We start from the raw sequence: 11,432 nt of genomic DNA, 5'->3' as shown, positions 1-11,432 counted from the left end.
AGTTGGTAGCCTCCCTCGTTGTCTGAAGATATAAGATCAGTCAGTCATTGTAACGTAAGATCATATATCCAAAGGATTTTCGCCCAGTGAAAACCTTTCACCGGGAACTAGGTTTATTCGAAAGTCTCGTTACGCTACTCGGGAGGTATCATATTACTCTCACTACCATGAGAAATTTCCTAGAGCTCGTTTTCCCCACGCTCTATCCGCGCTGAAATACAACAAAACCGTAGATGTAGGGCAACAATATTAAGTGTGCTGGCGTGTGTGGTTTACGCAACCAAACAGATGTGAGCAATCTAAAGAACTAGAATCTCATCGGTGCCAATTCTTTCTTGCGGTCCGGTCTGCCTAGTGTCATTTCCCTATGTCTGCCACAGTCATACCCCTTCAGTACTGCGGTTTTATCCTGGAGGGCTTCAATACGAATATGAGCATACACGTCCCGTATTCTGCTTGATAGAGGTAGCCAATGTGACTGGCTATAATACGGAAAGCATAATTTGACCAGCTGTGGTCCCGTTGTAGTCCATTTCTTCAGGTTCATGAACTTCCCTTTGATGATGGGACACAAATCGAGCCACAGTGGACAATTATCGCGACAGGCAAAGACGAACATGATAGAGGTCACATTAGATATGGTCGATCGCCGCAAACTCCATAGGAAGAAGTTCATAGGGCAGAATGGTGCCATATAAGGCACTCCATAACACCCACGTTGTCAGTATACAATCTAGGCTTTGCTTTGTATGAACTCAGGGGACGTACAGACTACGAGGAACCTATTTTTCCTGTAAACAATAGGAGTTGCCTCTGAATTTACCTGCTTGCAGGTACGTAGCAACTCTACATGTGGCATTCGGTGGGGAAGGCGGCGAAGCTCGCACGTAGGCAGTTGTGGACGGTACCAATAAATCTGACGACGTCTTGAAGATATTATGATATCATCCGGAGAGCAGAGGAGATACTCGTATATCTCTAGACGCAACTCGAATGGGAGTTCGAGGAATGGGGAGTTGGCCCCTGAGCTACCTGTATCATCATCGCTGATGTGTCTAGTAGAAGGGCTGACCTGATAAAGAAGGTGTTCTCATTAGTTTCATTATATTATGTCATAAAGACAGCATATCGTTAGAAGGAAGCGTAATGAGTATGGACACAAGCAGCTAATGTCTATGAGTATATTATTAATTATAAGGTATATTACTGAGTACCCCGGTACGCGATCTGGGGAGGGAGATGAAGAGCCATGGGGTCGGGTTGTAGTAACGCACTTGCGTGCTTATATGATATAGACTTAACGATCGCATATATTCTAGGGATATCAAGTCCCATGGAATGGAAATGCCTCGTGCTTACTGCGGAGCTCTCACTAGTATTGCTATATTGACTGCTTTCCGTGATCACCGCTAGAGAGGGGCGAGTAACCTTCTTGTGAGGACCTCTCTTGTTTCCTGTTCGTAGCATGACGTTTTCGAGTCCGGTCCGGCCTGCCGATAGGGAATAGAGGAATAAGAAAGATCCACAATTCCCGGTGGCCCGACTAGTGTGGTGTATAATGAATAATGTTTGGAGAAGCTTTTGAAGTCGAATAGCCGCGATGCCTTAAAAATTTTTCAAGATGCTTCTGACCTGTAAGAGACGTGGGCGTTATCGAATAATTTGAAGTTGGGCAGTTTTCCGTAGATACCTGGGTATGTTAGGCTGATGTTGGATGGACCAGCAACAAGACTGCACAGTCATAGTGTATGTGTAAAGAAATATGGAGATGTGGAGTTATGGAGTTGTAAAACCCAGACCGTTCGGAATCCATAGAAGCGTTGAAGATCTATGTAGTATGGATACGTGCACGTAACTAGTGCACATGTAACATTGAACATTCATGTTAGAACATTGGAAGGCGGGACGTGTGGCAATTTAGACTTTCCCTAGATTCCTCACCCATTTCTCTCATTACATGTACTTTAAAGAAAGGAAAGAAGAGGCAGAGCTATTTCCTAAACCAGGGTTCTTCAGTTAACTCTATTGATGCTGGTTACCTATGTACATGTAAGTAGTCAGATTCTCTAAGATCGCTTTGCGGGGCTCCCCAAACTCAACCCCTGATTCGCCATCGGATAGTTCCATTCAAGGGAGGTTACGGTTATAAAGTGGAAGTGTCGTCATTCTACATTACCTAATAGTATACACAAGCTGCTTACATAACTTTATATATGTCCTTGTGTGTTAGGCTGGATTATAACTCGAGTGCATACATGTAATACGTGTATCTCCGAGTTCGAATTGTCGGGATCGGCATGCAGAAGTATGTACAGATCTCATGTGTAAAACAATACTTACATGTGCTTAGGTGGATGACATATGTACTTCCTTGCTTGGGAGGAGTAGATTGGGTAGATTGGCAGATTGGTTGCACTAACCTTAAGCCCTTGGGTTCCCTAACATGTGGTCCGAACCATAATGTTCTTCTTAACCAGCCACCCAAATACCTCAATATTGAGAATTTTCATGTTTCCAAAAATTGTTGATATTCTCCCTTCTCTCCCCTCGTTGATGGTTGGACGTAATTTATCTATCTATATGTATGCTGGGTGGCGCGCTTATTATGTTAAACTTGCTTGTTGCGCTCGTGGGTCCTGATCGTTGTTTACTGGTGTAAGGAAAGGCGAAAAGATTCTAAAATTTGTTAGGATTCGTAGATATTTGTGGATACATGTGGTGTTGTGGATAACTGTCAATGCTGAAAAAAAACGAGAACGTTCGAGACCTTCCCCAGCCAGGAGGGCAGGGAGGGGCCGTAAGCAAAAATAGGTGCCCCCTCACCAACCGATTCGATCTTGTCTTTAGTCGCCTCGAGGTTTCGCAAGTCCAAGACAAGAAACGATAGCAAATGGCATAATTCACGATGTGGGCTGGTGGATAACTTCCAGTTATCCAGTTCTAAATCCCCAGGTCGTAGTGGACATAGGCCAATAAGTACCTGTGGGCGTAGTGTGGAGCTACGGGGCTTTAGTACGTAGGTCTGTGCTCTGATGGGTGCTGATATGGTTCTAGTGGGTCCGTAGGTATTGTAGTCCCTCATCTTTCAACGGCTGTCGTATTTATCTTTCAACTGTACATATGTGAGTACATATGTACCTTACCTATGCACATGTCCGCGTATTGCGTATTTTTTAAATTTTTCAATCTTCAAAACTTTTCGAGAACATACGACTCTTGATACCTATCAATTTCAGTTGGGAATCATAGCCTAGTATATTTGGACCAATCCTATCTCTAAACCGTCAAACTAAATCTAGGTTGAAGCACATATGCCTAATATTGAACGCCTTAAACAGTGCCTTAAACTATTCCAGACAAAACACTAAGCTTGAGACCCAGATAAGTGCATCGCTGGACCAAGGACATGTAAGTAAATACATATAATCCACATAAATCCTTGTTCATCTTGTTGATGGAAGTAACCTAGCGTTGCATTTGCATATCGACTACGGTCCATTTTGATGATCTCCTCTTCAACCTTGTCTCTTGGAAGGCGAGTCCAAAGAAGAAGAAAAAATACACTGCAGGGTTATTTGCAGCCAACTGGCTAGACCAGCCATCCCGCCTCATCGCCATAGATAAAAACAACTTGGCTTGCTACACTATTATTTATGATTCTTCTAGCTTTACTTAACTTCCTCACTGCTTCTCATTTAGCTATCTTATAGTCTATCTCATGAGCAAACAGCTTGACGAATTTTGAACTCCAATATACGTCCTTAGCGTCTATATTCTTGATATATCTATCTATCTATCTACTTCGTTTACCCCTCTCGACCATATCTTTTTCGGCGTGATTTGACCGCCACTTCTTGCACAAAATGGCTGCGCAAGATGGACCGCAGGAGGATGTGTACGCTACAGTTAGTGAATCCTGTATACATTCATCGAACGTATGAATAATAGCTAATACACGTCCGCATATAGCTTCTTCTAAGCGACACATATTTACCTGGTATGTTTTACGACTCCAACCGTCTTGCGATCGATTCACTAACCTCTCTCAAGGTGCTTTGGTGCTTGCGCACTCCCTACGAGATGCTGGCACAACTAAGAAGCTGGCCGCCCTGGTCACGCAGGATACCGTAGCGCCCGAAGTCATAACAGAACTTCAGGTATGTTTACTGCTCTACAAACACCTAGTTGCTATAGCCGACTAACTTGATTTAATTGAATAGACTGTCTACGACTATATCATTCCGGTTGACACAATACGCAATACGCAAACGGCAAACCTGCACCTGATGAATCGAGCCGACTTACACTCTGCCTTTACCAAGATCAACTTGTGGAAGCAGACCCAATTCCGAAAGATTGTGTATATCGATGCTGATGTCGTCGCCTACCGGGCTCCGGATGAGCTCTTTGGGTTGGATCACCCATTCTCCGCAGCTCCCGATATTGGCTGGCCGGATCTCTTCAACACTGGTGTCATGGCTCTAACTCCGAATCTGGGTGACTACCATGCCATGTTGGCAATGGCCGAGAGGAGCATCTCCTTCGACGGCGCCGACCAGGGTCTTATCAACATGCACTTCAAGAATAACCACAACCGCCTCAGCTTCGCCTATAATGTTACCCCCTCAGGTCACTACCAGTATGTCCCTGCTTATCGCCATTTCCAGTCTGGCATTAGCATGGTTCATTTCATTGGTCCCGACAAGCCGTGGTTCAGAGGGAGACGCGCTAGCACTGGAAGTTCGCCCTATGACGAAATGGCTGGGAGATGGTGGGCTGTTTATGACCGACACTACCGTGGATCGGTACGTTCCCTATTAATCCTTCCATATGTTAGGTCTTCAGCTTACCATATCTAGACCACATCAGAGCTCGTGCAATTCCTTACCAAAGGAGAATACCAATCCAACGGTACCACCAAAAGTGCATACATCCGAGAGCGTGGGCAAAACGGGAATTCATCATTCCACTCTAGCACGCCAAGCTGGGACGCTCAGAGGTTTGTTACCAACCCCGTTACTTATTCTTAGAACACCAGAGAACTAACTTGAAAATAGACATGCTCCCCCACAAAATTCCAGACCGGAAGCTATGAACTTCCCCTCTACTGTATATCATATGTCTCAAGATACTACTCAATGGGTCGCACCCAAGTGGTATGAACCTCCTAGGGAGCCTGGTGCGCCCCCTATGAAACATATATTCCCTTGGGAGACTCAACGATCAGCGCCTTCTCGCGTGTTCGCCGAAGATTACCCCCAGGAACCCGAGGAAGAGGAGGAACCTGAAGAAGAAGAAGAAGAAGAAGAAGAGCTCGAAGAGGAACCTCTGTCTAGTGGCGCACAAACGCCTACGGGTGGACCATGGAATGCGCCTTCTATTACAGATGCGTCCACGGATGACGACCAGAGGAGCGAGCTAGTCACACCGACCACACCAACTATTCATATCACACCGGCCACTTGGACCTCGTTTACGATGACCAATGCCTGGGACGATGTGCCTGAAATTGAGCGCTATGTTGATAAGATACAAAGGCACAAGCAAAAGCCGAGCCTCAAATCTCCCCCTAGCGCGGTATTGTTGCAGGATCATGTCCAACAGCCTGAGACTACTCATCGCATGAGAGGAAGCAAGGTCACCGACTTCCCCAGCGAAGCTGAGCGTCCTAGCTTGCCGGTCACTCCAGCGCCCGTCCGCGGACAGAAATCATGGGATGGCAAAAACGACAACCCGCTGCTGCCAGCCGCACAAGGTGTGCCGGCGCAGTCTGAATGGGTATGTGAGCACGGGACTCGGTGGACCCCTGAGGCCTGCCTCTGCGATATAACTAACATACTACGCTCTGAAAAGGACCCTGCAGCCAAGCTACAGGAGCTGTCTGAGTGGCATAACTCACTACTGCAGAAGCTTAGTGATGGCAAGGACAGTAGTGAATTACACTCTACTCACGTCGCTCAACCGGCCACGCTCGTGAGCCCGCAGCCGGTGAAAGCTGGTGCCAATTCGAGTGCAATTCATAGCCTCGAGTCCAACTTGGAAGCGTTACCTCGGATCATTACGACCGGAAATCGTAAATCGAGAGGCGTAACACACATACCGGCACCTAGCTACTCGGGTCCTGGCCCCGCGTTCGAGAAAGGCGAGAATATGCCGTTAGAGTTATCGACCGAGCAGTAGTCCAGAACATATCACATCAAGCCCACCACAAACCTGATAGGGCCTTTCCTCTTTAGGGCTAATGTGCTCAGCGTAGAGGTCAGACGAGGCTCATCTAGCAGCTAGGGAAGGCTACAGATATTCCCGATGAGTTGGAGGATAGAGGAGATGGATGGATGGATGGACTGTTTGGCGTTTGGTACACGATATAAGGAGGAAAAAACAAAATGACGGCATGATGGATGGATGAACGACCCGCCAACGAAGGTCTAATCACTTGGGATATTGACCAGTATCCCTTACGCAATATACCTTTTCCTTTCTTGTTTTTCGTTTCTACTTGGATACCAGACCAGCAGTAGGCACGCAGGATCGCACATGGCATTTACTCCCGACAGCTTTTTCGTGCTCTCCCGTTGGAAGCTGCTATCTTTTGGTCTGAGAAAATTTTATCTCATTATATATGAATTCCTTATCCCGACCAGGGTGCTACTACTGTTGCTTTTACGTCAACACTACACACAGAAAGAAAAAGATGCCTTATCTTGTCGCACATATGGATACTGTAGTAGCATATCTATTACCAATCTATATATTTGCATCGACGGCCTATGAGTGAGGCGGGCATGGAGCGAGCATCTTATCTTAGCATAGCTTATCTATATATTGGATTATCTTCTTCATTACCTTAGTTAGATAGAGGATTAATGAGATTAATGAATAGGATTTCTGGATACGGGATGACGGGCATGATATACATAGATATAGATAAGTACGTACATAACATAAAGTATACGATACATATTAGATTTATCCTACTAGAGGGAATGGATGAGTCTAGGTGATATTAATAGACGGGTAGCTTAGCAGTAATTACAAGATGTTTTCAAGAAACGTTTTCTATAGCGAGCAAGTTCAGACAATGTCTACCTAACTAGGTAGTACTGAAGCAAAAGTTGACGTATTCGGACGATGATTAGGTGTGAAGCTTTCAACTTGTATTAACGAGCTACGGCGTTGGCAGACGAAACCGATGACTGACAAGTTTAAGACTACCTAAGTTTATACAAGAAGGTATGCTCGGGTAGGATCGCCGAGTGCAAAAAAGGGAAGGGAGCAATATATGAAGTTTGTGCTATCGGTAAGACTAACGACTTGGGTTGACGGAATGCGGACTACACTTTTCACAATGTGCGGTAGGTACATGATTCAGGCTTCTACGAATTAGTAGGTGCTCAAACCAGATGTCAATTTCGGCTGCTGCTACTTCGGTTGATCATAAGCCTGCCATGGCTGGCTCGACTCGAGAAATAGAGCCGGAGCTCGTCCATCAAACAATTTCAAATACATTGCTAGGTAGTATTTAGAGGAACAAGTACATGATTGGGGGGTTTGCTATAACTAATAACTAAACGTTGCGCAGACTACTTGCATTCTTTCTTGGTAAGCATCTATCTCAAGTAATTTTTGTATTATAGAAGTCATGTTTTTTATACTTGATATATCTAAGAGGTAGCTATGGTAGAGCAAGGTCCCAGATCGTCTTGTCTACGAGACTTTCAGACATCTATTCGTACCTAATATAAGAATCTTGCTACTTAACAGCTGGCTTAGTACCGCCTGGAGATCTCAGTTCCATGTTCATTGCCATACATAGACCAGGCTTATAGCCACATAGTCGCGATTCCCCATGCGTTAGCCAGGTAGACGACGGACAGCATCACCTTACCGTTTATCCACGTGACTCTTGGAGATCTAGAATATAAAGCTCCTCAGCCGATAACCCAGAGCTCGCGACTTAGGAACCTAGGTTTCAGAGGCCAGTGGACATCCGAAATATTTCACCCTTCAACCGTCGACGCCCTCCGCCGCAGCACACCGACGACTAGCCACCGCTTCCGTACACTAATGTCCTCTTGGCCGCGGTCCCAAACCCACTCGCGCTCAACGCCGTCGCAGTCACGCTCCCATATACTCTCGACTTCGAGCCCGGCAGCCGCAAGGGCGTCGTCTTCGAAGAAACCGCGCATCTTGGCGCGCCCCGTATGAAACCCCGCAACAACCCAGGCTCTGGCGTCCGGGGAGTCTTTGAGGAACCATGCAATGGACTTGTGCAGGTTGGTGTGCTGCCACGGCATCCACAAGCAGTCGCACACGAAGACACGGTCGAATCGACCCCGATGTTCTGCTGCGAAAGGCGTATCTAACTCACCCCATGAATGACCCTCGACTGTTAGCGGTGCAAGGGAGCTGCCGGGCGAGTTCTCAGTCTTGGCATTGGCCGCGACGTTCTTACGCAGAGTATCTAAGACAGTTTCGGATGGGTAATCTGTTACGACCACACCCTTAGCCCCGAGCAGAGCAGCCATTAGGCTAGGCAGCGCGGTACCGGCGCCGAGCTCAAGTGTCTCAAGGCTAGCGACATTGAAGGCGGCGGGCTGGAGCCGGCGCAAACCGACGTCGAGGGGTAAGCCAAGGGTGCCGGCCTCGACGAGCTCGGCAAGCAACAGACTCGCGTTCCACAGGTAGTGGCTGAAGAGTTTGCGATCGGCCTCCCGGTCCGGGTCCGCGAGGGCGATGTGCAAGGGCTTGGGTAGGTGCGGCGACGTGTAGAGCAGCGAGTGCTCCGCGTCGCCATGCTGGTTCGTCACATCATCCGGGAAGATGATGCCCAAGGAAGAACTGAGGTAGTCCTCGGGATCTGAAGATGGAGGACCATGAAGGGAGATGCGGCTCGTGAGGGCCATCCTGCTCGGCCGAGTAATTTTGAGGCTCAAGTGCAGGGGGGGGGGGGGGGGGGTGTGATTTTGTGCTGGGGTGCTAGAGAACTTTTTTTTCCCTTTTGTTCTCTGCACCCAAGCGCGTGTGATGAAAAGTTGGGCACAGAAGCGAAACCGAGAATGGTAGAGCTTTGGGTCAGTCCAGACACCCCCCGGTAGTACAAGGTTACCTCTCTGGTAAGGTTAGGTAGGTACTTACTGGGGGAGAGACGGAGCTATTCCGTTGCGAACCTTGCCGGGCGGAAAGTGACACCGTTTATGTAATGTTGTATGTACTATGGTTATATGGGTATGTTTAACGAGTGGGCCAGGTATTGCGGCCCGTGCTGCACTTATTACAATATAGCGCGACTTTATATGAATATAATTATATAAAATTTGCATTTAACTTGATAAATTTAATGCGATAAAATATTAAGATTTTAAGTTATTTAAAGATTATTTTAATATATTTTTTTATTAAAAAATTTATTGATTTAGTTAAAAAATGGTAATATTTAATATAAGTCTTTCGATGTATCTGCTTGTCCCGGACACAGCCACAGGTACCTGACCCACTCGTTAAACTTTGGCCTGTAACCATAGTATGTGTGTGTGTGCGCGCGCGCCACACCCCCGCGATATTAAAATAGAACAGAGAAAAAGCAAATGTGTACCATACCTACCTTACTAGGTAGTATGTAGGTATGCACATGTGTGCATGGATGTAAAACATAATATACGGAGAAGGGAAAATAAGAAAAAGCAACAAGATATTGGGATGTACACAACACCAATGTATGTATACAGTGTTATAGTGTTACAGTATAGAGATGACATCACATCAACCTCGCCATTACCGTACTTGTGTACGGATATAGCGTCTAGAAGAGCCCAAGGGGATGCAGAGAGATATGCGCTCATCAACGCCCATCTGCGTGGGTATATGTGCGTCTACGGCGCTGCCGGTGGCATTTATAGTCAATGTAGGTAGTGTACGAAGTATCGAAAGTGATGATGATGTTGGATTGATGGGGGCCGTCACCCGTGGTCGTGTTTCGGATTGAATTTTTACAGAGCACGATTGGGAACTTGTAGTGGAGTGGGGAAAGAGCTTATCTACCGGCTCGGTTCGAGTGACGCTTGCCTCTAAGCCTTACCCCGTTTCCTATTACTTGCGCATTTGAATCTATTCGTTAGGTTTAGGTACCTAATCCAGGTGGGTATAATACGATAGGTACCCGCTGCTAAGCAAATGTGCAGTTACGTTATGCTTTCCCAACGGCCAGCAGCCTATTGCCCTGCTGCAAATAAGCAAAGCTGCGCCCCTACACCGCTTGTAAAAAGACCCTAACCTTCCTGATTCAGGCAGCCAGTGCGGAAGGGTAGGCTAACGTTAATTACCTATGTACCTACCTAGGTATATACCCTTTTTCGCGCCAACCACAATTGTTTCCTCTTATACCCCGGCAATACACGTGGTATGCGGGAGCTGCGCCTCAGGTGCGCAAATGCACGAAACGAGCATCGAAAGCCACGGCCTAATCCGCGGAGGCCTCTATCGGGGCCGCGTTTGTGTTGTATCTGGAGGTGTCAAGTCTAAAGTTGAAGCGTACATACCTAATATATACTGATACTAACATTGACATCGGCAATGATACTTGTCAGCATGACAGCAGCCGTTCCTCGTCCAATTGCGATGATGGGGGTAGACGGCTACGGTTCGTGTGGTATTGGCTATCCGTTCATCTCGCTGCCGGTCACCATCGCTGCGACCGCAACCTTATGGGAAATGACATGCTCCGTCTCAGCTGCAAATATTCACCTATTGTACCAAACCTCCTGCGGTTTCAGGCAATAGGAGGATTCTTTTCCAATCAGATGAGCTAAACGGTCATTCACTGGATTTGGTTTATATTGCTCGCTTGGATGAGATGGGATTTGAAAAAAAAAAAAATTTTGCGTCGGGATTTGCGTGGTTAATATATTGACGTATACGTAGAAGAGGTTGGGTGATGTATACCGTAGCCAAACCGTGTAAAAGGGGAGATCCTAAGTAGCGTGTAATTATTGGCTATTGGGTTATGTCTAGTATCAATATTGATATGACGACGTATGAATCGAAGTTATACACACTCTCACGTTCACGTTCACGTTCATAGCAGTCTAAGAATATGGTCAAGATAGGTAGTGCGAAAGCGAGATGATTCTTTATTCAAGATCGAAGCCGAGTCTTTGTTCGGTCTCCGCAGCGCCGTCGTGATAGAAATAGATAGGGTATCAATACAGACCATCAAAACTACATAATATACCAAAAGATAATAGAACATTTTTTACCAGCCGCTGAGCGACTGTCGGGAAGATATACTCTTCATGAGATACCTCTGCTTCTCCCCTTTCTATAGTTGGCCAGTTATAAACCTTCTCCCCGGCCGAGAATGAAGCGGGGGGGGGGGGGGGGGGGGGGGGGGGGGGGGGGGGGGGGGGGGGGGGGGGGGGGGGGGGGGGGCGGGG

General features: G+C 46.8%; 2 protein-coding genes across 2 annotated transcripts; one reads left to right on the top strand and one right to left on the bottom strand.

Annotated features, from left to right (window-relative positions):
- Positions 1-3,863: 3,863 nt before the first annotated feature.
- Positions 3,864-6,180, top strand: F4817DRAFT_314564 (glycosyltransferase family 8 protein; the record flags this gene model as incomplete). The annotated part of the gene is made up of 7 exons (XM_049300419.1): positions 3,864-3,905; positions 3,970-3,997; positions 4,051-4,157; positions 4,221-4,805; positions 4,860-4,999; positions 5,058-5,778; positions 5,854-6,180. The coding sequence occupies 7 exons, from the start codon at positions 3,864-3,866 to the stop codon at positions 6,178-6,180; spliced, it is 1,950 nt and encodes a 649-aa protein (XP_049160334.1).
- Positions 6,181-7,613: 1,433 nt separating this feature from the next.
- F4817DRAFT_333421 (uncharacterized protein) lies at positions 7,614-9,303 on the bottom strand. Its single transcript, XM_049302760.1, has one exon. The coding sequence runs from the start codon at positions 8,904-8,906 to the stop codon at positions 8,001-8,003; it is 906 nt and encodes a 301-aa protein (XP_049160333.1). The 5' UTR covers positions 8,907-9,303; the 3' UTR covers positions 7,614-8,000.
- Positions 9,304-11,432: the final 2,129 nt, after the last annotated feature.

This window comes from Daldinia loculata, assembly GCF_022478755.1.
Source record: "Daldinia loculata strain CBS 113971 unplaced genomic scaffold F4817scaffold_16, whole genome shotgun sequence".
In the NCBI taxonomy this organism is placed as follows: Eukaryota; Fungi; Ascomycota; class Sordariomycetes; order Xylariales; family Hypoxylaceae; genus Daldinia; species Daldinia loculata.
Note: the sequence above shows the minus strand (reverse complement) of the source record. Positions and strands in the feature narration are given on the sequence as shown.

Bases quoted from the DNA above. Each gene is read 5' to 3' on its own strand.
- F4817DRAFT_333421 (XM_049302760.1), bottom strand. From the start codon at position 8,906: ATGGCCCTCACGAGCCGCATCTCCCTTCATGGTCCTCCATCTTCAGAT.